The sequence below is a fragment of the Cynocephalus volans genome, chromosome 15 (assembly GCF_027409185.1).
Source record: "Cynocephalus volans isolate mCynVol1 chromosome 15, mCynVol1.pri, whole genome shotgun sequence".
Classification (NCBI taxonomy): Eukaryota; Metazoa; Chordata; class Mammalia; order Dermoptera; family Cynocephalidae; genus Cynocephalus; species Cynocephalus volans.
This window is the reverse complement of record NC_084474.1, coordinates 97,806,179-97,832,947: the sequence shown is the minus strand read 5'-3', so window position 1 is coordinate 97,832,947 and position 26,769 is coordinate 97,806,179. Positions and strand designations below refer to the sequence as shown.

Sequence of the window (26,769 nt, the reverse complement as noted above, 5' to 3'; positions counted from 1 at the left end):
TCCTTGTCTAGTTCCTGTTCTTAAAGGAAAAGCTTTCAGCTTTGCCCCATTCAGGATGATATTGGCTGTGGGTTTGTCATATATGGCTTTAATTATGTTGAGATACTTTCCCTCTATACCTAACTTATAGAGGGTCTTCGTCATGAATGAGTGCTGAACTTTATCAAATGATTTTTCAGCATCTATAGAGATGATCATATGGTCCTTGTGTTTGAGTTTATTAATATGGTGTATCACATTTATTGATTTGCGTATGTTGAACCAACCTTGCATCCCTGGGATGAATCCCACTTGATCGTGATGAATAATTTTACATATGTGTTGCTGTATTCTGTTTGCTAGTAATTTAGTGAGGATTTTTGCATCTATATTCATCAAGGATATCGGCCTGTAGTTTTCTTTTTTGGTTATATCTTTACCTGGTTTTGGTATCAGGATGATGTTTGCTTCATAGAATGAGTTTGGGAGATTTGCGTCCGTTTCAATCTTTTGGAATAGTTTGTAAAGAATCGGTGTCAATTCCTCTTTGAATGTTTGGTAAAATTCTGCTGTGAATCCATCTGGTCCTGGGCTTTTCTTTGTTGGGAGCCTTCTGATAACAGCTTCAATCTCCTTTATTGTTATTGGTCTGTTCAAATTTTCTACATCCTCACGGTTCAGTTTTGGGAGCTTGTGTGTGTCCAGAAATTTATCCATTTCCTCCAGATTTTCAAATTTGTTGGCGTATAGTTGTTTATAGTAGTCTCGAATGATTCCTTGTATTTCAGATGAATCAGTTGTAATATCGCCTTTTTCATTTCTAATTTTTGTTATTTGAATCTTCTCTCTTCTTTTTTTTGTTAGCCATGCTAATGGTTTGTCAATTTTATTTATCTTTTCAAAAAACCAACTTTTTGATTCGTTGATCTTTTGAATTGTTTTTTGGTTTTCAATTTCATTCAGTTCTGCTCTGATCTTAATGATTTCTTTCCGTCTGCTAACTTTAGGTTTGGATTGTTCTTGTTTTTCTAGTTCTTTAAGGTGAAGTGTTAGGTTGTTCACTTGCCATCTTTCTATTCTTCTGAAGTGAGCGTTTAATGCAATAAATTTTCCCCTCAATACTGCTTTTGCAGTATCCCACAGGTTTTGGTATGATGTATCATTGTTTTCATTAGTTTCAATAAGTTTTTTGATTTCCTGCTTGATTTCTTCTTGGACCCATATGTCATTAAGTAGAATGCTGTTTAATTTCCATGTGTTTGTATAGTTTCCAGGGTTTCATTTGTTATTAATTTCTAGTTTTAATCCATTGTGGTCTGAGAAGATACATGGGATAATTCCAATTTTTTTGAATTTATTGAGACTTGATTTGTGACCTAATATGTGATCTGTCCTGGAGAATGATCCATGTGCTGCTGAGAAGAATGAATATTCTGAGGTTGTTGGGTGGAATGTTCTGTAGATATCTGCCAATTCCAATTGGTCTAGAGTATTGTTTAGATCTTGTGTTTCTCTACTGATTCTTTGCCTAGATGATCTGTCTAATATTGACAGTGGGGTGTTCAGGTCCCCTGCTATTATGGTATTAGTGTCTATTTCCTTCTTTAGGTCTAATAGAGTTTCTTTTATAAATCTGGCTGCTCCAACATTGGGTGCATACATATTTATGATTGTTATGTCTTCTTGATGGATCAGTCCTTTTATCATTAAGTAGTGTCCCTCATTGTCTCTTTTTATGGTTTTTAGTTTAAAGTCTATTTTCTCAGATATAAGAATAGCTACTCCAGCTCGTTTTTCTTTTCTGTTTGCTTGGTAAATCTTTTTCCATCCTTTCACTCTTAGTCTATGTGAATCTTTATGGGTGAGGTGGGTCTCTTGTAGGCAGCATATAGTTGGGTCCTGCTTTTTGATCCAGTCAGCCAGTCTGTGTCTTTTAATTGGGGCATTTAAGCCTTTTACATTAAGAGTTGTTATTGAAAGGTGTTGATTTATTCCTAACATTTTATTGGTTGTTTGGTTGTCTTAGGTGTCTTTTGTTCCTTGCTTTCTGATTTACTGTTTGTTTTCTGTGTTTGTTGGTTCCTTAGGTTGTAGATAGTGTTTTTGTTAGCTTGTTTTCTCTTCATGAATGCCATTTTTATTATACTAGCAGGTTTAGATTTTTCTTGGGTTTTTATGGCAGTGGTAGTTATTTTTCAGGAACCAAACCCAGTACTCCCTTGAGGATTTCTTGTAAGGGTGGTCTTGTGGTAGTGAACTCCCGCAGTTTTTGTTTGTCTGAGAAATATACTATTTGCCCCTCATTTCGGAAGGATAGCCTTGCAGGGTAGAGTATTCTTGGCTGGCAATTTTTGTCTTTTAGTATTTTGAAAATATCACCCCATTCCTTTCTAGCTTTTAGGGTTTGTGATGAAAAGTCTGATGTTAGCCTGATTGGGGCTCCCTTATAGGTGATTTGACGCTTCTCTCTTGCAGCTTTTAAGATTCTCTCTTTAACTCTGAGTTTTGCCAATTTGACTATGACATGTCTTGGAGAAGGTCTTTTTGGGTTGAATACATTTGGAGATCGTTGAGCTTCCTGGATCTGAAGATCTGTGATTTTTCCTATACCTGGGAAGTTTTCTGCCACTATTTTGTTGAATATGTTTTCAATGGAATCTCCATTTTCCTCCCCTTCTGGAACACCCATGACTCGGATATTTGATCGCTTATGGTTGTCTGATATCTCTCTCAGATTTTCTTCAATGACCTTGATTCTTTTTTCTTTCTTTTTGTCTGCTTGTGTTATTTCAAACAGCCCATCTTCAAGTTCAGAGGTTCTCTCTTCAAGTTCGACAGGCCTGCTGGTTAAACTCTCCGTTGTGTTTTTTATTTCGTTGAATAACTTCTTCAGTTCAGCAAGTTCTGCTACATTTTTTTTCAGGACATTGATTTCCTTGTACATTTCCTCTTTCAGATCCTGTATACTTTTCCTCATTTCATCATGATATCTAGCTGAGTTTTCTTGTATCTCATTCAGTTTCCTTAGAATTATCACTCGAAATTCCTTGTCAGTCATTTCAAGGGCTTCTTGTTCTATGGGATCTAGAGTTTGAGATTTATTAACTTTTGGTGGTGTACTTTCTTGATTTTTTGTATTTCTGGTATCTTTTTTTTGGTGTTTATTCATTGTGGCCGGGGGTTTCACAGTTCACCGGTTTGAGACTAATGACTAACTAGGATGTTGCTGTCGTTGCCAATTTCGTATGGCTCCCTCCGTGACTGCTCAGTTGGCCTCTAGTGCCTTGTGTGTGTGGTTGTCTCGGGTCTTGGGCTTCTCCGGGGAGCCACCTTTCTGGTCAGCTTGGACTCTGCTGGGCTGGTGGATCACGTACCACAGGGTGTGTGATCTCTGTTGAGCTTTCACTTCCCGTGCAGGATTTCTCCCTGTTCCGTGTGCTCTGGCCCAGGCTGTTAGATCGTGCAGTGGCGACCCCACCAGGTGTGTGGTTTCTGTCGAGTCTCCCCCTCCCTGGCCGCACCTCTCCCCACTCTGTGCGCACTGTGCTGGGCTGGGGCGTGTCTTCTGCACCCCTCGTCTATCAGCTGGGCCTTCAAGAGCCTGCTCGGCACCACCTCGCCCAGGAAGTCTGCCAGGTTTCTGCTGGGCACAGACGACTGGTCTCTCTGGGTGCCTTTGTAGCACTATGTAGATCTTTCTCGGGTCTTGTTCACCTTTGTATCCCCCCAGTATAAACCGAGTCTAGCGCCCACCTGCAGCCTGGTCTCTGGCAGGTTCAAGCGGACCTGGGAACTCTCCTACCACACTATTCCCAACCAGACATTCGTTAGGCTTTTTTCCAAACTGGTGGCCGCAGAGATGGTATCTGCCTCCCAGTAACAGGGAGTTTACCTGGGGCCGGAGTCCAGGGTATGGTGGAGTGACAGTCGGCCCGCCCGTACTTCCTTGCCGTCCCGATACTGGCCCGGGACACCCCCTCCACCAGCCCCGCCAGAGAACCGCGGAGGGAGTGGGAGCGGAGGCCCCCGCGCCAGGCCAAGCAAGTGGGAGGGCTCAGTGATGGCCGAGCAGGGCGGAGCTGCCCGCACCTGGGAAAATGGAGGCAGCACCAGGCGGTGAGTGGCCTGGTGGTGCAGGCGGGAGCCGCGTGGGCATCCACCCCCCGAACAGAGCTGTGCCAGGGATCACTCACAGTGCTGTGCCAGGTCGGGTGCTCGCTCTCTGTCTCTGGTTTGCCGCCTTTCCCAGTTCTCGGCCGCTGCCGCCTCGGGCTGTTCAGTCGCGGCGCGGCTCGGACGCTCTCAGGAATCTTCTTTAATGCGGGTCTGAAACCTCGAATCCTGAATAGGGCAGCTGGCCGCCTTCAGCGCGGCCCCGGCCTCCGGGATCCTGGCTGCATCCACAGCAGCCCTGGCGCCGTGTTCCCTGTTTCGAGACTCGCTTTTGCAGCTAAGAAACAGTTCTTTTCCTGCTCCACACTTCAAAGCTGTTGTCTGTAAATGAGGCAGCCTTTCCTGCCGGGGGCAAAGTGGCGGTCACCCCCCACGACCGGTCAGCAGCAGCAGTCCTCCCTTAAGAGACTACAATGGTTTTTAAATGTCTCAAAAGTCTTTTCTATTCGTCCCCTGAGCTAGAACAACCCAGCTACACTGTGGCTATACTCCTGAGCCTCGGAAACTGTATGAGACAACGTATGCTGTTTCTAATGGGTGTTAGCCATACTGCAATAAATAACTAACACACCAACTAGCCATAATGACCAAATTGCTACCTTCCGAGACCTCCCAGACTAGGCAGCCAACACTTCCCCTCCCCCTGTCTCAAGAAACAACAGATTCTGCCCGTTTCCTCGCCGGGAACCTCCAGACGTGTCAGGCGCTTGTCTTCTCCAAAAACACCATCCACCCTCCTGGCCTAACCCTCTGGTCCTCCCGAAGCCTCGGTCTCACCCCAGCCCTAGCTGTTTACTTTTCGCTTGGGAGGCATCGCTCGGTGCAGGCTGGGTGACCTGTGCGACCCAAGGTCAGGGAGGTGGCACCTGGGTCTGGTACCTGTGGTGGGAGGAAAGAGCCTGGGGGCACGGTGGACCGTGTGGCCGCCTCTTCTCCCCATACCCCGGCCTCCCTCGCGCCGCACCCCTTCCCCCAGAAGGTGCTGGGGCTCCCCCTCGTTTCTGAGCCCCCCCCCAGTGTCTCCACCGCACCCGCTGCCATCATTGCACGACTGCAGAGCGACCTTCAGAACACACAGCTGAGGCAGGTCCTGGCTCTCTGCGGAGGCTTGTCTCTCAGGGACTTCCCGGGGCGCTCAGCAGGAAAGCACGTTCCCGACCTGCACGAGCGGGTCCCTCCCAACGCTCTGACCTCACCAGCGCCACTGCGTCCCCGCCACGCTCAGCTCGGCCGCGGGACTGTCGCCCACGCCACTGCCACGTGGCTGCACCGCTCTCAGGCCTAGCGTCTCTTCCCTTTGCCAAGGACCGTGCTGAGCGCGCTCCGCAAGCCGCACGCGGCGCCACTGGGACAGCCTTTCGTGTTCCCTCTACGTGCGCTCCACCCCCACCGGACGGTAACTTTGAGGGGACGCAACCCTGGTGGAGCCCGGCGGCATCTGGAGCGGGGGCTGGAGCAGAACAGCCTCCGCCAGCGCCGGCTCCCGCGGCTCCTCCTCAGGCCCCGGAGCCCCGCCCCAGCCCCTCGGGCCCCGCCCCAGGCCCCTCAGGCCCCGCCCTTCTCTAGCCCCGCCCCGTCCCGCCGTCGCCGATGCGCGTCTGGGGGCGGGACTCGTGGCGGACGCAGGGCCCTGCGTGGCTGCGGCGGGGACGGCGGCGCATGGCGGTGAGCGGGGGCGGCGGCGGCGGCGGCGGGGGCGCGCTTGGCGGGGCAGGGGCGGTCGGGGCCCCGTGACCCTCGTGCTGTCCCCTGTCAGCAGGCTCGAGGACACCCTGCTCGGCAGCCACCGGCGGCCCCAGGCCCGGGCACCGCCCGCGCGCCCCGCAGGCCCCGGCGGCCCGGCCGGGCTCCTGGCGCCCCGCGTCCCCCCGCCGTCTGTGTCTGCGCAGCGCGAGCCACGTGCAGTGACGCCGTCCCCGGGAAGCCGCAGCGGCCGGAAGCCCGGGACGGAGCCCCTGCGGCGGCTGGAGGCGAGCGGGCCGCGGAAACCCCGGCCCCGGAGGGAGCGGCCCCGAGCGCGGCGGGCCGGGGCGGGAGGGCCGGGGACCGGGTGGGGGCTCCGCGGACGGGGCCGGGGCTGCGCGGCCCCTGCCCTCCCGCAGCCGCTGCCCCCGACGCGGCCCAGGCGGAGCAGCTGGCCCGGGAGCTGGCGTGGTGCGTGGAGCAGCTGGAGCTGGGCCTCCGGAGGCAGAAACCGACCCCGAAGCAGAGTAAGGCCCCGCGGAAGCTTGGGGACGTGGACGGTGGAGGGGTCCCGGCCTGCGGGCGCTGCCGGGGAGCTGGAAGGCGCGCAGGGGAGGTCACGGGTCCCCCGTCTCCACCCGCAGAAGAGCAGGCCGTCGGGGCAGTCCGAGCCCTGCGCAGCGACAGGACCCCCTTGCCCCGGAAGAGGCAGCTGATGCGCTCCTTGTTTGGGGACTACAGGGCTCGGATGGAAGCCGAGTGGCGCGAGGCTCTGCGGGACCTCAGGGCTGGTGAGGAACTGGGAGCTGGTGGGGTCCGGGGTGGGGAGGAGGCTCCCAGCGGGTGACAGGAGGGACCCGGAGCAGCCAGGCTGGGGGCAGGCTACGGCTCCGGGAAGCCTGAGGGATCGGGGGACAGAAGTCCCGGACCGACCGCTCAGGGTCGCACAGCCGGGCCTGGGCCTGGGACCCTGGGCAGAGGACCTGCTCCTGTGCGGTCCCGTCTCGGGCTGGGGACAGCTGCCTGTGCGCAGCGGCTTTCTCTGCCCGCCGCAAAGGCGGGTCCTGTAGCAAATTGAGTGCAACTTCTGGAGCCAAGTGACCTGGGTTCGAATCTTGTATCTGCTGCTTAGTAGCATTAACGCCCCTGTCAAGTTCCTGAGTCTCTCTGTGACTCTAACTGGGGGTGATGACAATATCTTCCTTGTAATCTTGAGTATTTAATCCGCTAACTTGTACAAAGGGGTTAGATGTGTATGGGCAATCGTAACTGCACAGGTCATGTTAGCTGTCACCACTCGGTCCTGACTCTCTCTCTGTCCTCCGCAGCTGCCCATTCCGCCCAGGTGCAGCCAGTAGGTGAGGCCGCCAGAAGGAAGAGCCGGAGGGTCTGCAGGCCTCGGCCAGTAGGGACAGCCAAGCCCACCCTGAACACTCCTGATGGAGAGTTTATGTTCAATTTCTTTTAGCCTCTTCCCCGTCCTGGAACAGTCTCCCTCCCCCTTGGGGTCATGTGGGGGGTTGTTTTGAGGGCAGCCCATGTCCAGCAATTCAGTGTCCGCAGACGTGGGGTTGGTCTGTCCTTGGCTGCTCTGTGGATCTAGGGCTGTTGGGCAGGTGTGACAATGTCAGAAAAGCACCAGCCCCGTTTGTAGGTTTTCTGAGGAAATGTCCCTCCTGCCAGAAGAGAGAGGTGCGTTTAGAAAATGTACAGTGAACTGATATGAGCGCTCAGTGTGCTGCAGAAGGAATGTCGCACTCAGCTTTGGGGCGACATTACGTAGCTGTTGGTCATAAGGGTCAGTGGGGAAGGTACATCATTGGATGCTGGTGCTTACCTTTGAAAGATGCCCCGTGAGATGGTTAGTGCTTTATGCAATATGTTACATTGCCCTAATAAATTTCTGTTTTCTATAAAAATGGATAATGAGTGAAAGTTTGCTGATTGTCTGTGTTAGAGGAAGTACAGGTGACTCGGGTCTGGCACCGCTGGGTTCAGGCCCTCACCCCAGAGCTTGGTTTTTGTCCATGTTGCCTTCATTCCTGAGCAGGCGTCACCCTCATAGGACCACTGTGACCCCATCCAGGCCATGTTCTCTTTGTAGGAGCAGGGAGCTTCTTGTCCTAACACCCCTGGCCATGGACCTGGATTGAGCCTCAGCAGACAACCTGGCTAAGCGTTGGCCGCTCCAGGTGTCAGTCCCAGGCCTGCTCCATTGGATTGGGATGTCCAGGTGACCGAATCCTCAGCAGATCTTTGCTGGTGTCTCCTGAACTTGCATCCCATGCTAGATAGATGCCTGGAGCCCAGCTGCCCACTCAGCATCTCTACTTGGGTGCCTTATAGACATTTCCAATTTGACATGTTCAATACACCTGATCAGGCCCCAAATGTCCCTCTGTCTGCTGCTTTTCAGTGAATGGTGCCACTGCCTGCCTAGGCGATTCATGTGTCTTGCTTGCTCTTTCTCCAGCACTGTGTGTTTGATATTTCAGCTGGTGTGTCTGCTCTGTCTTCAAATAAACCTCAGATCTTTTTCATTTTCTGTGTCTTTGCTGCTGCTTGTTCTAGTCCTGGCGCTTCTCTTACCCTGACTGCTGTGCTAACCTCGGGTGTTTGTTGGTCTCCCACTCCCGCCCTCGCCTCCTGTTGTTCTGCAGCCAGAGTGGTCCCTCATGAATGTTGGGTCATGTTTCTCCTGATCTCCTGACTTCACTGTTCTGAGGATACAAGACAAAGGCTGACGTACAAGGAAGGCCCTACCTAGGGCCTGCACGGGGTATGTTCCTGATGGCCTCTGTGACGTGGTCCCTTCCCTGCTTTCCAGCCTTGCTGGCTTTCTGTCTGCTCCTGAAGTAACCAGACTTAATCCTGACTCAGAGCCTTCAGCCTTGCTGTTCTTTCTGCTGGGATTGGTCTCAGTTGCTCCATCTTAGCATAACTGGCTTCTGGGACAGTAAACATCAGCTTTGTGTGAGGAAGTAGTTCTCCATCCCGTGGTTCATCCGGCCAAGGTGACATTCAGATGTAGCCAGGAGTTTCCTCCCGCAGTTGCCTGTAAATGTAAATGGTCATGTGACCCCTTTGTCTTGAGTGTTTGCTTTCTTACCAAGTATCTTTGTTCACTAAACTCATAGACACTTTGCTGTTACAAATCATCAGTAAGAAGGAAACATCCTGATCTCAAGAAAATGCCTCGATCTACAACCCACACGCAGAGCTTCAGATGAGGGGTTTGGGGACATCACATTGCACATCTGTCTGAATTTTGTGGTTTCCAAGGAAACAGGAGCCTGGTCCACTTCACAGTTTACGCCTGACGTTTGTCCCCGTGACACAGCCCTGTCTTCCTGTGTCCATCCAAACACTGCTTTATTTAGACTTCACCTAAACACCCTTCCACTAAATCCTGCAGGAGCCCTGTCTCTGGTGAGATGCCCCACGGATCTGCTGTGCAGTCTCCCTTATGGGAATGAGCCGATAAACTGACCTGGACCATAGGCTTGTCCTTCATGGACTTTGAATGATTACACTCGGACAGTCCTTATCCTGTGGATCTTATTGTCACCTCCTTCCCTCCGTCTCGTCACCCATTGGCAGTTTGACCCTTTGCCCTCAGATCTATTTCTAGGAGTTTGGAGGGCCTGAGAAAAAGGAGACACCAGGGCAGACCCCCTTTTTCCTTTTATGGTGTCTCTGTGGCTCCACCTTCTCCAGGCTTGACTCGAGGATCATATTGGAACAGGGTGAGTGTGATGGAGAGGGTTAGAGGGTGAAGGTGAGGTTTTAGGGTGAAAGGGTAGGGTTAGCGTTAGAGTTGGTGTTGGTCGGTGGTGTGGTCAGTGTTGAGATTAGGGGTTGGGGTGATGGTCTAAGCATTGGGAGTTAAGGTTAGGGTTCTGGGATGTAGATGAGGCCCACCTCAAACTGGTCACTAATGTCATCGTTTCCCTATTGTAGCCACCATCACCTCCAGCCACTTAACCTGGCAGAGCTCAGCCAGGGCTCCTCTGCACACATCATGGTCAGGATCGGGTCCCGTTTTCTTGGGAACTATTTCATAATTTTCCATGTTATTTTTTAAGGTGTCCAGAGATCTGGCTTTCTATTATGTTCCTTAAAACCCATAATCCCAAGTTAACATGAATTTTTCAGCAACTTTTGGTTTTATTCTTTAAGCATTCTAAGTGCATTGTATAGTGGATCCACTTTCTCATGGAGATTTTTAAGTTACTCTTCTTGGTCGTTTTACAAGCTGCTTTTGCATCTTGGAAGCTTTTCTGCAAATGCTGAAATGGTATCACCTACTTTCTTGTTTACCTTCAATTAACTTGCCAGCTTGAGGTCAATCTGTTTTTCATGGACTTGGAGAACCCACCCAAGAAATATTTCCCCAAATAACGTGCTGTCCAGACAGTACATGCTCGTCAGTCTCAGGACAGAGGTCTTTAGGCCCAGGGCTCATGGGCCACTCACAAGCCAAGTCACAACATGAACTGACCTGGTGGGGCTTCTACAGTGGGCTGTGACTCTGCCATTCTTTGGCCCACCTGGTGCAGAAGCTCCAGCCTCTTCTTCATGGTTCTGACCCGGCTCCCCTGGCACCAGCTTTCATCCTGGAGCCTTCCTGGGACGTGTCCCTGTAGGTGAGGCTGCAAAGCACAACAGACCCTCTTAGAAAGAGCTGTTGCATGGATCTCGGTGGGGACATGTGTGGCTGGCCTGTAGAGTCCAGGGTGGGATGTGATGATGTCACCCATCTGCCTTGTGTGTCCTCCACTACTAAACTCAGGCAGGTGGGAGGGTGGACCGGTGGAACACAGGTGGAGCCAGGGCAGTTGGGTGAGGGCTAGGATTAGAGTTAGGGTTGGGGCTAGTGTTAGGGATTAGTGATCAGTTTTCCATAGGGGGTGTTAGAGTTGCGCTTAAGGTTGGGGTTGGGTCCAGGTTGTTGGTCCAAGGTTTAGGGTTTAGATTTTAGGGTTGGGGTTAGGATAGTATTAGTGGTTGAAGATAGGACTAGGGTTGGGTTTAATATACGGTTAGGAGCTGGGGTCACTATGATCACCTGGAAAGTGGCCAGGCAGCAGTGGCTTTCTGCTGGCTCAATACCTCTCTCTCAGGAATTGTGCTGGCAAAGGGACCAGGCTTACTGGGGCCCTGCTGTCTCTTGAAGCAGCCGGTCCTCCATGGCTGGTTGTTTGGCACAGTCTTTGCCATCCACAGTGAGCTCTTTTGCTGTGGGTCTCACTTGCTGGGCCACAGTCCTTTCCATCAAGAAGCAGCAGTGGTAGTGGTGACTGACCTGCTGGACAGACATAAGACAGTCTCAGGGACATTGAGGGAGCGATGTTATGTGTCCTGTGCCTTGGTTCAGGGGCGGTTGCGCTGGCTTGGAGCTGCTTTGACAGCGACCATGCTGTCTCTTGTAAGAAGGAGTATATGAAAGGGGAAGATATGCAGGGTTCCCTGGTGACTCCTGAAGGGGAAGATCTGGCAGTATGGGGGCACCACAGTGGCCTTCTAGAAGTAGGGCGTGGCAGCACTTTGGGATGCCTTTCTTGGTTCCCCAGCACCTGCCATTGGGATGCAGCAGCAGGCCAAGATGTGGACGTCCCTGCTGTAGCCTGGGAGAGAGTTCAGGGTCCCCAGTGTCTTGAAGTTGGGGCCACAGCCACCATGACGAGGTCAGTTTGCCTGAGTCCCCATAGTCTTCTGCATGTTGGGCATGGCAGGCAGCATGTGGGGCAGCTTCCTAGGGTCCTTCACTTCTTTGGAAGAAGCAGGAGCAGTGGTTAAAGTCATGCCGAGGCCCATCCTATCTTCTGGAAGGGGGTCCTGACTGTCTCCTTGGAAGAGGGTCAGCAAGGGGGCTGACAGCATTGCTGTTTGGCATGCTAGGGACCCCAGTTTCTTCTGAAAGGGGATGGGGCATGTCCCCACAATGTCCTGGAATTGCTGAGCAGTGGGGTGGGTGTGGTGGCAGGTTTCCCACCATCTCTGAGAAGGGGGTGACAGCAGGGCAGGCTGTCATGGTTGCCTTCACTCAGAGGGTAGTGGAATGGTGGGTTTGGGCTTGCCAGGTTCCTGACAGGACGGAGTTGATGATACAGGGGTGCTGCTGACAGCAGTACCTAATTTTTATGGAAGCAAGAGTCACATGGGCAGTTGGGGGCAGTTTGCTGGTATCCCTCACCTCTACTGATAGAGAGGGCCACGGTGGCAGTGAGGGGCAAATGATGGGGCCCCCTCCATCTCTCGGAAGCCTGGAGAAGTCGGGCTTTTGCCAGGTCCCTCAGTGTCTCCTGGACGATGGGGCTTCATGGTATCATTTTGCTGGGTACCATTTGTGTCCTGGATGCTCAGGAGTAAAAGGAGTGCGGGGCAGTTGGCCAGGTCCCCGCTGCCTCCCAGATGAGGAGCTGGGGTGATGAGCCAGCCTGTGTCCCAGCACTTTGTGAAGGGGGTGAGGCAGTGGGGCTTGTCTCTCTGTTCCCTGCTGTCCCCTCAGGCAGCGCCTCAGTGGCACAGGGAGGTGCTGGACAAGGCCTCTGTACTGAAGCAGTACACAGAGCCGTGGTCCCTCTGTCTCCTGGAAGATGGGACTAACGTGGGTTCCATTTGCTTGGTTTTCTGACATCTCCAGTAAGTGTGGCAGATTGCCAGTCCTTGTCCTCTCCTTTAAGGGGGAAATGGACAGCACTGGTGTGAACATGGGGTCTGTCCTGCCCCAAGGACCCTGCACCTTGGCAGCTCATGTCCCAGCCTATTTTGCCTCCAGGGCAAGTTTGCTGTTTCTTAGTCACTGGTCTTTGCCATCCTTCATAAGGACATTTCCAGGCTGTGCAGAAGCCGAGGGAATCCTGAGCCTCCTCCCAGCTCCCTGGGAAAGTGGCTGACAAACCCCTCCCCCTCATAGCCCGGAAGGTAAGACCAGTCCCCAGTCACCTGGAGCTGGGTGGACACACCCCCGCTCAGCCCCGTGACCGTGAGAGGAACAGGTGTTTGGGGATGGCCAGGTGTTCCGTCCACGTAGCATCTGCCCTTTTCCTTTTTTCTGTGTTTCTCATTTTCTTATACTCTGTAGGACCTCTCTATAAATAGTTAAGCTTCTTATGACATGAGTTGCAAATATTCTGCCCTAGTTTGGCATTTGCCTTTAAGGTATTGTCATGTAGAACTTAAAATTTTCATTTTGTTTGCACGCTGCAAATATATGAAATTTGCTTTTATGTCCATTATACCTCAACAAAATTATTTTTTAAAATACCACACATTTTCTACCCCATTTGTCAATTTCCTTATTTTTAGTTAATAAGGAGCCTCAGAAAATAGAAGTGGCTTTGGCAGGGAAGGGATGTCGAGGGGCCGAGGGAACCATAACTGTACAGTATAGCAGTGCTCCTGCCTCAGTTTCCCCCCCTTCGTCTAGTGCCTACGAAAGTGTCTGTGTGTGTGAGGTGGGTCTGGGGCTGAGTTGTGACCCTTCGACTCAGGGGCTCCTCTGTGGCTGGTCAGTGAACCGCCCTGAGCTGTTGGATCAGGAGGGAGGGGCCCGGACCCTGGCTTTGCCTGGGGGAAGATGGAAGCTGCTGCAGATGCTCCTGTCCCTGCATCCCAAGCCAGCGCTGCAGGACAAGGGGGTCAGTTCAGGAAGAGCCCCAACGGGCTCTGTTCACAGTGCTGCAGGAAGTTGGGGTCAGACATGTGGGACCACTTTTTGGCCTGGATCTGCCCTCTTGGGGTTGCCAGTAACACGCTGCAGACTTGTAGTTCATCTGTAGACCCCAAACCCCACAGTTCCTGCAGCCAGTGGCACCCCCAGGCCTCTAGTCAGGCTCCCGGGAGATGGTGGCAGAGATCAAGAAGCTGAAGTTCATGCCAATGTGGTGGCTGCTCCCCACCTTCCACAGGACCCTCCATGGCCATGGCCACCGGCCAGTTGATGCACAGGAGCTGTGCACAGCATGAGGGTTGACCCTCTGGGCTGCCTGCTTGACCAGGGCTGCCCAATGCAGGACCTGGGTGTTGGCCTGGTCCGTGGCCTGACCTGTCTTCTGCATCACAGCCACCACCCGCCCCGTTGGATCCTCTAGTGCCTTGTTGCTCAGCGCCTGCCACAAATGAGCACACACTCTGACCAGCCTGGGAGTGGCCCCTCACCTGTTCCATAGCAGCCTCCAGGCCAAGAGTTCATTGTGTGCCCCCACATCACACTGGGGGGTTTCTGGCCACCATCCACCACACCATGGCCACCAGCAGGTTAGGATGCCAACCCAGAACTTCTGGGTATGTACTTTTCGGTGCTTCTGGGTTAGGTGGGTGCCCCAATCTACAGTTGGGCCCTGACGTCCACTGTCTGCTGCTGGAGCCAGAGCGGGAGTGAGTGCCCTGGTAGGGGTGGCTGCAGGTGAGACCACGGCCTGCAGGGCTCCTGAGCTGCTTCCACAGGATCTGTTCCAGTACCTCAGGTTTGGAGCTCTCCAGCCAGAGTCACCAAGTAGGCCTGCACATCCTGTGGCCATTGAACAATGAATGCCAATAGCCAGGGCTTGGCATTTGAGACCTTGGTCTTAGTGTTGTGCTCCCTGTCATGGAAGTCCTGCAGCATGGAGAGTGTGGCAAGTGAGCAGTGTGTGCAGGGCCGCTGCTGGAGCCTCAGCTGCAACCTGGCTCAGCTCTACCACCTGCTGCTCATGCAGCCGGGACCTGAAGCCAGGGTTCAGGTTCAAGGCTTGGGCTTCGGGGTTCAGGTTAGCATTAGGGTTCTCAGCGTTACGGTTAGCATAAGGTCCTCAGTCAAGACATAAAGATCTATACTTGTTATTCTACTTGATACAATGTGTGGATAATTTCAAACGTTCACAGAACCAGTAAGACTAAATAGAATTGTATTTATGTGCTCTGGTTTTAGCAGAAAAGGGACATGTGTTTCCAAAGGAAAAGTTACAAATTTGGTAAAAATATAGTATATTATTTAGGACATACCTATCTAAGTGAGAAGACACTGCCTGCTGATGGAATAAATATTTCTCAAGCTAATTCTAGAGCTTTCACAAGAAGAATATTGAAAAGACCTGGTATTGAAAACAATGGTGCCAATTGTTTATCTGATATTTTAACACTACTGACCAGTCCTCATTGAGGCCCCCCTCTATGGGACATAATATTCAATTTAGTAAATGTATTCTGCCATGAGACAGACTGTCTCATGGTGATTAAATGTGCATGTTGGTTTGGGATGCCTGGTCACATGTCTGACTGCTGTCCGGGCTGCTGGCTGGGAGCTGGGCCCTGGGTGTCCCCATGTGGACCTTGCCCTGTGCACTGGGCTTCCTCCCAGCAGGCTGACTAGTAGCCCTCCCTTCACTGACTTTGCTGGAGATGATTTTAGGCAAATCTTTTTTTTTAAATAGCTTAAGTATTTCATTTGTTTGCAGCTAAGTTTTTTAACACTATATAATGAGAATATACAAAAAATTATGTTGCAGGTTTTGGTTAGATTCAATTCAAAGACATTCATTAATAAGGAATCTTCCAATGTGAGTATTCCCAAAATTTCTCAAAGCCATCTGATGTAAACAATGATCTCTGAATATAACCTTACTTTGGAAGGTATTTGACTGTATTTCAAATACATTTGAATTAAACTCAGAATTTTTCAAAATAAGCCCTAATTTAATAAAAAAACTATTCTATATTCAAATTACAACAATTTTAATAGAACTTTCCTTTCCAGAAACAATAATAAAGGAAACAGGCAGTTTGTAAAATGTGGTCCTGAACAAGTCACGGTAAGAAATAAGCCTGTACCTAACTTCCTCCTCCAAACAGAGGCTACTTTCTGTTCCTCGAACTGGAAACAAGGTGAACATCAGCCAATAAGCAACTTCAGGCAGGGGGTCACCACAGCAGTGCTGAAGCAGTTGAACATGGACACCTCAAAAGAATTTGGGGAAACCTGACCAAAGAATCCAAATTCTCTTTTTAATAACGAATTCAGAGGTGCAGTGGCTCCTCCCAGGTAGCAGTGCCACTGGGGCCTGGCCTAGCCCCATGCTCACCTACGTTATGCTCCTGAGCACACCCTGGTGCTTGTGCTCCAGGGAAGACATTTTCCCTTAGAGGGTCAGTGTCCAGGGAGCTCTTTGATTGTGTGAATGAGGTGAGGACGACTCCATGTGGGTATTTTAAGGCTTGGAGTTGAAGTATTTCTCTAACACAGCTAAGCAGAGTCTACGCATCAGTGGCCTGTCTCCAGTTCTAACTTCTCATCGCATTTGTAGATCTAGGGCCGCAGACCATCACTATATCATCATAATCACATCTAGTGTCCATCCTAACTTATGATTCATATTCTGTGCCTGGAAACAGTCCCTGTACTTAATAATGATACGTACACACAACACTTATATGGTCACCAAACATTAATGATCTTCTATAAACCACACAAATGTTTTTAACTATAATTGTTGTGCACCAAGTTCACAGCCAATATCCCCATGATCAAAAAAATTTGGATAGTACAAATAATCATTTAAAATATACATACACAGAGACATAACCCTCCTTACAGAACTGTGCTCAGGGGAACTCCATTTGTTGAGTGCTCCTGAAGGCATATTTTGCTAAACTGCTCCAGGGTCTTGTTTGGAAAATCTATCACAGTAGGACACAGTCATTTATTAGATGAGCAGAAAAGAAAGATATGCTTGGGGCAACCAGGAAGTTTTAAGGCCTTTCAAGTTGTATGAAATGGACCTGCAGAAATGTTTCAGTGTTCTCAGGATGCAAAGTTGGAGCTGAAATGTGATATCAAACCAGTTGCAGAAAGTGGACATCAGCCACCTCTCGAGGCCAAACCTGGTACCCAGATATGCAAGAAAACCTCAGGCCCCACAGCTTGTTGGTCTTGTCCCGTGTCGCCGCATACTCTGGTCATGTGTAAATTTCACCAGAGATTTCATATTCTGCTAGTTTGGTATTGAGGATTCGCTCCTATTCCTCCTGAATTTTATCTTCATGGTCTTTTAAGAGACGCTCATATATGATCCCAGCCTGTTGGAAGGTGAGTGTGGGCTGGTCCTTCGTCCTCCAGGAGGAACCTGGAGCAGTAGGTGCTGTGAGTGCTGAGGAGTGAGGCCGACTTGCTGAAGTACAGCTTCCCTCTGATGAAGAACAACTTCTAAATGTCGCCACCTCTGATAGCGACTAGATTCTTGTTTTATGTTCTGAACACTTTGCTACAGAGTTGGAATGTGCCAGTAGCTGTGAGCGGGGCGGGCTGCTGCAGAGTGGCTGTGGGCTCTGCATCTGAAGTGACAGCGACAGCAATGGCAGCTCCTTGGTGGCCCTCACAAGCCCAGCAGGCTCCAACAGCGACCCCAGCACACGGTGGCAGCGCTCAGTTCCAGGCAAGTCTAAAGGTATTTTGAGCATATGATGCAGCAAGCTTGATTGTAGTGCCTACCTAAGTGACTTGAAAACCTATGTCCACACAAAGAAACTGCACCTGAATGTTTATAGTAGCTTCATTCACATTTGCCAAAAACTGGACACGCTTTTTTGTTTTCCTAGATTAATTCAGCAATTCTGAGGTTATATAGGGAAAAGGAAATGGTAACACTTTTCTCTAACAAAACCTACAACTAAGATGAAAAAATGGTGTTGGGGATATGGAGATTAAATTATTACCTGCATTTCTGATGATGGTGAGCTGCAGAATGGAGCTGAGGTGTGATAGACTAACGGGCATTTTAGTTCTGAACCCCACAAGCATCACTGACAGTGGGGCAGCTGGAGGTCCCTCCGCATGTGGAAACAACAGTCTATAAAACTGCACCAGGGACCCCTGCAGGCTCTGAGGTGTGCAGGTGCAGCTCCTGCCCCAGATCCCACAGTTGGGCAAGTCTCTGCTCTTGCCCTGGGGACACAGGGAAAGTGTGGATGAGAGCTAGACACAGTCCACTCAAGATCCCTGCACTGGGAGAGAAACCAGTGGGAGTGGGGAACGGGAGTCCTCACCCAGCACTTAATTCCTCGTGAGAAAGGCTACCCTGTGCCTGGACAGCGCACAAAATTAAGGAATAATGCAATTGGGGTAAATGCAGGACTCGCCATAGTTTGCAGACTGCATATCTGTCCCTGTGTGTCATCCAAGAAAAGTAAATCATGTTCTCTGTATAAAAATCCATGTTGTACACAATATATAAAAATTTTAGGTATCAATTAAAAATAAGTATTCTGTGAAAAAAATAATGTTCAAATATGTTTGAGAAATCTAAACTACAAAAAAGAAACATAAAAAAGGAGTTATACTCAGTTTAAATACACATTCTCTGCCCTTTGCCCAACTACTTAAATGAATTCTTAACTCATTTGCATTTACTATATATTTTTTCCTAATACTGTTCCTATTTGTGGATTACACTGTCAGTCTTTTAAATGAATTGTCCACACCATTGGCACTCACACAACTGGACCACGTATATGGGCTCTGGTCACTGGGGGCATCAGTTACACTGGGCATGGCCAGCACACCCACCTCATTCCCTGACTACTGTGACCCCAGCTATCCATGGACTTGTCCACCAAGGTGATCTGCAGCCGTCTGGACATCCTCTGACATAAGGTGTGTGAGTTGTTAGAGGTGTCCTGGGGTCAGCAGCCAGCTGTGCCATGCCCCCACATGACACAGGATTATCCTGCAGCAGTGTCTGAGTTACCTGGTTATACATGTGAAAGATGCATGGGCTCAGCAGCACAGCCAAGGGAGCTTCAGGTGTCCCACCTGTGACCTGTCTTGGGATGTCCATGGATAGAAACGTGAGATGGACATTAGGAGATAAAATGGTACATTTCTGTCTAAATGTTTATTCAAGACCACAAGAAGCAGGGATAGTCTGAGGGAAGAGGTTAACGTAAAGACTGTAATGTAATGCAGAGACAACAAAAAGTACAGATGTCAGATAAACGAGGTTTCCTGGAGTGGTCCTGGCTCACAGAAACGTGGTCTGGGATGAGAAAGGATAAAAGTGTAAGGGATGATCTGAACACTTGATTCCTGGGTGACCACATGGCCTCTGTGGTGTGGAGCTGCAGCTGTGTTGTGCTCAGTTACTAAAGGTTAAAGTTACCAGAGGAATTTAGAGATGGATCTAACTCCTGGAGAGTTCGATCAATGGCTGCATAAGAAAGTGCAAGCTAATAAGAAAAAAGCAAAATATTCAGTCCCTTGGATATTGTTATCTGTAATAGTTAAGATCAAAGATGAAGCGAGCAGTGGGTCAGACCCTGATGCTAGACCAGGCTCAGGTTTCAGTCGGTCTGAGCTCAGTCACTAGCCTCAAAGCCATCCCGATGGGAAGAATTGTGCAGAGACTACAGAAAGTACCTCTGAGGTCTGTGGTTCCTAAGAAGGTAGCCAATGTGGGTTGGTGGTGGCAAAACCAGGGAACTACTGAAACCAGAGGGTACAGTGTGAAGGAGTTGTTGCATTTTGTAGATCAGTATCACCAGCGTCCTGAGGACCCTTTACTGAAAAGGTTTCTGAGAGTAATTTAGGGCAGCATCTCTGATTTTAAATGCTGCGGAGTGGAGAAGTACGTTTGGGTTGATGAAAGGCCCAAAGCTAACTATGGAACAATCACAGATGGCTGTGCATGATCCAGACACACAGGAGGTTATTCCCAGGGACAGCCATTCTGGTGAACTGGATAAAAGCCACTATAAGGTCTCTTTACCCTGAGAAGGGGGACTGTCCAACTCCCCCTGTAAATGCCAAGTGGAGCACCCCAGATGAAGCAGCTCATATGCTTTGTATGCATCTTAGCTACATTGAACACTGATGCAATAGATGTGAGTGCAGACCTCTCTGTTATGCTAATTTTGTTTCCTTTCGATAAATACCCAGCGGTTGGATTGCTATATCCTATGATAGTTCTATTTTTAGATTTTTCAGGAACCTCCAGTTTTTCATAATCACTGTCCTGATTTACATTCCCACCAACAGAGTATAAGACTTCTTTCTTCCATATCCTCACCAGCACTTGTTTTCTTTTGTGTTTTTGATAATAGCAATACTAACTATGGTGAGATGATATCTCATTCTTGTTTTGATTTGCATTTCCCTGATAATTAGTGATGGTAAGCATTTTTTTTCATATTCCTGCTGTCCATTTGTATGTCTTCTTTTGAGAGATGTCTATACAAATCATTTGTCCACTTTTTAATTGGATAATTTCTTTTTTTGTTGTTGGGTTGTTTAACTTCCCCATATATTCTGTGTATTAATCCCTTGTCAGATGGCTTCCAAATATCTACTCCAATTTACTGGTTGTCTCTTCATTCTTTTGTTTGTTTCTTTTGCTCTGCAGAAGTTTTTTAGTTTTATGTAATCCCATTTGTCTGTTTTTTGCTTGTTTTGCCTGTGCTTTAGAAGTCTTTTCCAGAAAATTTTACCCAGACCACTGTCTTGAATTGTTTCCCCTGTGTTTTTCCCAGGTATTTTTACAGTTTCAGGTCTTCCATTTAAGTCTTCAATACATTGTAAGTTGATTTTGATAAATGGTGAGAGATACGCATCTAGTTTTATTCTTCTGCATATGGATATCCAGTTTTTACAGCACTATTTATTGAAGAGACTGTCCTTTCCTGAATGTGTGTTCTTGGGGCCTTTGTCAAAGATCTGTTGGCTGTAAATATGTGGATTTATTTATGAGTTCTCTATTGTGTTCCATTGGTCCATGTGTCTTTAATGCCTGTACCATGCTGTTTTGGTTACTATAGTTGTAGTATATTTTCAAGTCAGGCAGTGTAATTCTCCCAGTTTTATTCTTTTTACTCAGGATTGCTTTGGCTATTTGGGATCTTTTCTGGTTCCATATGAATTATACTATTTTTTCTATATCTATGAAGTATGTTAGTAGTATTTTGATAGGGATTGCATTGAATGTGTAGATCGGTTTGTGTAGTATGGTCATTTTGACAATATAAATTCCTTAAATCCGTGAACATGAAATGACTTTTTGTTGTGTCTTCTTTAATTTCTTTCATCAGTATTTTTTAGTTTTTTATTGTAGAGATCTCTCCTTGGTCAAATTTATTCCTATGTTTGTTTCTCATTTTGGTAACTATTGTAAATAGGATTGCTTTCTTGATTTCTTTCCCTGCTAGTTGGTTCTTGGTTTATAGTTATGCTACTGATGTATGTATGTTGATTTTTTTATCCTGCAATTTTATCGAATTCAGTATCAGTTCTAATAGTTTTTTGGTCATCTTTAGGGTTTTCTACAGGTAAGATCATGTCATCGGCAAACGTGGACATCCTGACTTCCTCTTTTCCAGTTTGGATGCCCTTTATTTCTTTCTTTTGTCTAATTGCTCTGGCTAGAACTTCCAGTACTGTATTAAGTAGGAGTGTGGACAGTGGCATCCTTGTCTTGTTCCTGTTCTTGAAGGAAAAGCTTTCACCTTTTCCCTGTTCAAAAATGTTAGCTGTGGGTTTGTCATATCCGACCTTTAGTGTCTTCAGACGCTTTCATTCTCTACCTAGTTTGTTAAGGGTTTTTATCATAAAGTGATGTTGAATATTATCAGATGCTTTCTCTGCATTTTTTGAGAAGAATGTATGCTTTTCCCCCTTCATTCTGTTCAGGTGGTGTATCACATTTATTGATTTGCATCATTCTTGCATTCCTGGGGTAAATCCCACTTGATTATGATGTTTAATCTTTTTGATGTGCTGTTGAATTCAGTTTGCTAGCATTTGGCTGAGAATATTTGCAGCTACATTCATCAAAGTTATTGGTCCATAGTTTTCTTTTTTTATTGTGTCTTTGTCTGATTTTGGTATCAGGGTGATGTTGACCTCATAGAATAAGTTTGGGGAATACCCTCTGCTTTGAATTTTGAGGAATAGGTTAAGAATAATTGTTATTAGTTCTTTAAAAGTTTGGTAGATTTCTACATTGAAGCCATCAGGCATGGGCTTTTCTTTGTTGGTATACTGCTGATTACTGATTCAATCTCAGTATTCATTATTGGTCTGTTCAAGTTTTCTATTTCTGCTTGATTTGCTCTTGGTAGATTGTATGTATACAGAAATTTATACATTTCATCCAGATTTTCCAATTTGTTGGCATATAGTTGTTCAAAATAGTCTCTAAAGATACTTTTAAATTCTGTGATATCAGTTGTAATGTCTCCTTTTTCATTTCTGATTTTCATTATTTGGTTATTCTCTCTTTTTCAGTTAGTCTAGCTAATGGTTTGTCAGTTTTGTTTATCTTCCCAAAGAACCAACTTTTTATCTCACTGATTTTTTTTGTCATTTTATTGGCTTTTGTTTCCTTTGGTTCTGCTCAGATCTTTATTATTTCTTGCTCTACTAAATTTTGAATTAGACTTTTCTTACTTTTCTAACTCATTTAGGTGCAACATTGGGTGGTTTATTTGGAATATTTCTTTTTTTAATGTACATACTTATTGCAATAAACTTCTCTCTTAGTATTGCTTTTGCAGTATCCCACAGATTTTCATACAATGTGCTACTGTATTAATTTGTTTCAAGGCATTTTTAGGTTCCCTACTTAGTTTCTTCTCTGTTCCTTTGGTCATTCTGGAGAATGTTGTTTAGTTTCTGTGTATCTGAACAGTTTTCCAAAGTTTAGTTTGTTATTGATTTCTAGTTTAATTCCATTTTGGTCTGAAAAGATATTTGATATGATTTCAATTTTTAAAAATTTCTTGAAGCTTGATTTATGGCCTAACATGTGGTCTATCCTGGAGAATGATCCATATGCTGATGAGAAAAATGTATGGTCCGCAGTTGTGGGATAAAATGTTCTGTAAATGTCAGATCCATTTAGTCTATCATACAGTTTAAATCCAATATTTCTTTATTGTCTAGATTCTCTGTCCAGTGTTGTGAGAGGGGTGTTGAAGTTCCTAACTATTGTTGTATTGCAGTCTGCCTCTCTCTTTAGATCCAATAGTATTTGTTTTATATATCTGAGTGTTCCAATGTTTTATATATATATGTTTACAATTGCACTGTCCTCTTGCTGAATTGATACCTTCATCAATATGTAATGTCCTTCTTATCTCTTTATAATTTTGGATTTAAAGTTTATTTTATCCTATATAGTTATACCTACTCCTGCTCATTTTTGATTTCCATTTGTATGAGATATCTTTTTCCATTCCTTCACTGTTAGTCTATACATTTCTTTACCAGTGAAGTTAGTTTCTTGTAGGCTGAACAGTTGGGTTAGTTTTTAATCCAGCCAGCCAGCCTATATCTTTCACGTGGTCAATTTAATCCTTTTAAATTCAAGGTTGTTGATGAAAGGTATTTCCTTACTCCTGATATTTTATTAATTTTTTCACAGTTGTTTTACAAATCTTTATTTCATTTCTTTCTTTTTTTATTGTTTGTCCTGGTGTGTAAGTTTTCTGCTGAGAAATCTGTTGCTACTCTTATGAAGATTCCCTTATAGGTTACTTGATGCTTTTCTCTTGCTATTTTTAGAATTCTCTCTTTGTTTTTGACTTTTGACAATTTGCCTGCAATGTGTACAGACAGAACCTTTTTGGGCTAAATCTGTTTCGGGATCTTGGAGCCTCTTGGATCTGGAAGTCTATATGTCTCTCAACACTTCGGAATTTTCCAGCTATTATTTTGTTAAAAATGTTTTCAATGCCTTTTCTCTTCTCTTTCCCTTCTGGAATATCCATAGTATGGATGTTTGTACACTTAAAGTTGTCCCATAGATCTCACAGGCTTTTCTTCCTCTTCTTCTCACATTCTCCTCTGTCAAACTGGGCCAATTCAAAAACACACCTTCAAGTTTAGAAACTCTTTCTTCTGCCTTATGTAGCCTGTTGCTTAAGCTCTTGCTTGTATTTATTATTTCATTTAATAAATTCTTCAGTTCCAAGATTTTTGCTTCATTCATTTTTATGGTATCTATCTCTCTTAAATTTCTCCTTCAGATCTGGAATTGCTTGTCTCACTTTGTTGTGTTGTCTGTCTGTATTTTTTTGCATCTCGTTGAGTTTTCATAAGATTATTATGTAGAGTTCCTTTACAACCATTATATAGATTTCCTTTTCTTTTGGGTCTGGTCCTGAAGAATTATTGTGTTCCTTTGGGGGTGTCATGTTTCCTTGTTTTTTTGTTTCTTATATCCCTGTGTTGATATCTAAGCATCTCGTGGAACACTCACTTCTAACATTCTGAAGTAGCTTTCGATGGGAGAGATTCTTTCCTGTAGACGTATTTTATGGTGTCAGTTGGGTAGGGTGTTAGTTGGAAACCTGATTTATAGCCAGCTGGTCAGATATTCCAGAGGCCTGAACTTGTGACTGGCACCTGAAGTAGGGGGCAGTCTTGAGGACTGAGCCCTCACTCTGTGGGATCTCCTGCAGTCCTCAAGTAGATAGTATCAGAATTGAATTAGAGGATACCCAGTGGGTGTCTGCTGAAAAAGTGATTGACTGCTTGCTCTTGGGGAACCCCCCTCATGGGGAAAACCAGAAGTTGGTCTGCTGTGCTGATTGTGCCAGGAGAGCAAAGAAAAAACAGTGTGTGTTTTTCCCTCTCACTCAGCACCATAGAGGGCAGAGCAGGGCATCCTACCTCTGCCTCACTGTCTCTCTACAGGAATAGGCTAAGTGGTGGGAAGAAGGTAATCTGGAAATGCCCAGCAGTTTACACTGCTGCCATGAATACCAGCAATCCCTGCCATATGAGAGTCCTCCAGTCCCCTCAGGCCCGATACTCTGTTTGGAAAGTAGATGGGAGTTAATGCAACTTCACGGCTTCATAGTAGAAACCAAGAAAGAGCAATCCCATCTCCTGACTTCAGCAGCTATGTCATAACAACATCTTGAAACTAAACCTGCTGCTAGAGTGCATCCTGCCTTACGGGTTGGTAAAAAGTGACTCACTCCATCCTGAGTCCCTACCTTCATTCTACCACATTCACATGGATGCCAGCAGAACCAGGACCCCAGCTGCCTGTAGCCTAGGCCTAACAGAAGGCTGAGACCACAATGTTTGAACCCATCTGGCACTCCCCACCAAAGGAGAACAGGCAGACTTCGGTAGGAGGAAAAGTGCAAATAAGCATATGTCCACCACATTTTTATGACCTGACCTGCACATCTGCAGGCCTACCAGGCCCACAGGTGCCCGTGCCAAAAGACAGCCACCCCTGTAGCAACTTTGCCTCCCACTGGCAACTCTCCACTGAGATGCCAGGCCCTGTTGCACCAATGTACACCTGGTCCCTGACCAACAGCAGAACAAGCACAGTAGGCCTCTACAGAGTTGCCAGGACCTCAGCTGATTCAGTGTCCCTCCACAGATCTGCTTCATAAGTGTACACCTGCATCCTGATTTACAGCAGATAGAGCAGTTCCTTTGCCTCTCCACAGCAGGGCCCTACTCAGGCCCTACTTTGTTCTTACAGGTTTAGTCCAGGCTTTGCAGCTGATCCAGTGGCCCTCCATAGAGCTGTCAGTCCCTGCTGCACTGATGCATGCCTGCTCCCTGATGGACATCAAATTGAGCAGCAGATTCACCTCCACCCAGCAGCCCTCTACAGAGTTGCTGGGCCTTTCTGCACCTGTGCATGTCTGCTCTCTGCTGGACAGCAGATTGGGTGGTGGATTTGCCTCCTCCAGCAGGTCTCCATAGAGCCACCTGGCCCTGCTGTGCCCAAGCACACCAGCTCCTGGCCAGGCAGTGGCATCAACTCCATTGACAGTCCTGTGCAGAGCCACATGGCCCCTCCCCTTCAGCAAGGCTCACCTGGTTCCAGTCCAAAAGTTTTTCAAGCAGTGTGCCATCCCCTGGGAGAAACAACCTGAGAGCTGTTTGTCCCTGCTTGGTCTGGTAGCTGGTCAGGCACTGACTCTACATCTCAGAGAGACCACCAAATAGGCAGTTGACCCTCTGCAACCTGCACACATCTGGCCAAACAACCAGCCTGGAGGTTCAAAGTCATACCAAAATATAAAGGATATAGCAAAAGAAGTTCTAAGGGAAATGATTATAGCAATAAATGCCTACATCAAAAAAGAATGATTTCTAATCTAACATTGCTCCTAAAGGAACCATAAAAGCAATAAGAAACTAAACCCAAAATAGGCAGAAGGGAAGAAATAATAAAGTTCCAAGCAGAAATGCGTGAAATAGAAAAAAAAAATGAAAAGATCAAGAAAATGAAGAGTTGGATTGTTGAAAAGATAAACAAAATTGACAAAGCTTTAGAATAACCAATAAAAAAATAGAGAAGACTCAAATAAATAAAACAAAAATGAAAAGGGGATGTTACAGTTGATGCCACAGAAATACAAAGAAGCATAAGGGACTATTAGGAACATCAATATTCCAACAAATTTGATAACATAGAAGAAATGGAAAATTCCTGGATAGATATAATCTGCCAAGATTAAGTTATGAACAAAAAGAAAACATGAACAGACCAATAATAAGTGAGGAAACTGAATCAGAAATACAAGTCTTCATTAAGAAAAAGCTCAAGACCTGATGCCTTCAGTGCTGAATTCTGTCAAACATTTAAAGAACTGATAACAATACTCTTCCAATCATTACAGAAAATTGAAGAGGAGGGAATATTTCTCATCTCATTTTATGAGCCCAGCGTTGCTCTGGCTCAAAGCTGGACAAGTACACAACAACAACAAAAAAAGAAAAAAGAAAAAAAAAAAAGAAAATTATAGGCCAATATCCCTGATGACATAGATGTGAAGATTCTCAACAAGATACTAACAAACTGAATCCAGGAGCACGTTATGAATATTGTTTGCTATGATCCAGTGGGATTTATCCCAGGGATGCAGGATGGTTTAACATAACACAAATCAATAAATGTGATACACCACATTAACAGAAAGAAAGACAAA

The 26,769-nt window shown here is 46.9% G+C and overlaps 1 protein-coding gene across 3 annotated transcripts; it reads left to right on the top strand.

The window, feature by feature from the left end:
• The first annotated feature begins 5,765 nt into the window (after positions 1-5,765).
• LOC134363972 (UPF0488 protein C8orf33 homolog) lies at positions 5,766-26,560 on the top strand. 3 transcript variants are annotated; one of them, XR_010021794.1, is made up of 5 exons: positions 5,777-5,817; positions 5,909-6,362; positions 6,480-6,626; positions 17,085-17,261; positions 25,311-26,560. XR_010021794.1 is itself a non-coding variant. In XM_063079832.1 (4 exons), the coding sequence occupies exons 1-4, from the start codon at positions 5,812-5,814 to the stop codon at positions 7,301-7,303; spliced, it is 744 nt and encodes a 247-aa protein (XP_062935902.1). In that variant the 5' UTR covers positions 5,766-5,811; the 3' UTR covers positions 7,304-7,761. The 3 variants fall into 3 exon arrangements, 2 of the variants coding, with proteins under 2 accessions (XP_062935902.1, XP_062935901.1); XM_063079832.1 differs by lacking the exons at positions 17,085-17,261; positions 25,311-26,560 and adding an exon at positions 7,164-7,761 and having other exon boundaries at positions 5,766-5,817; positions 5,912-6,362; XM_063079831.1 differs by lacking the exons at positions 17,085-17,261; positions 25,311-26,560 and adding an exon at positions 7,164-7,761 and having other exon boundaries at positions 5,797-5,817.
• The last annotated feature ends 209 nt before the right edge of the window (positions 26,561-26,769 follow it).

Bases quoted from the DNA above. Each gene is read 5' to 3' on its own strand.
- LOC134363972 (XM_063079831.1), top strand. The intron at 6,363-6,479 runs GTAAGGCCCCGC...CTCCACCCGCAG, and splicing joins GAAACCGACCCCGAAGCAGA to AAGAGCAGGCCGTCGGGGCA. The intron at 6,627-7,163 runs GTGAGGAACTGG...TGTCCTCCGCAG, and splicing joins TCTGCGGGACCTCAGGGCTG to CTGCCCATTCCGCCCAGGTG.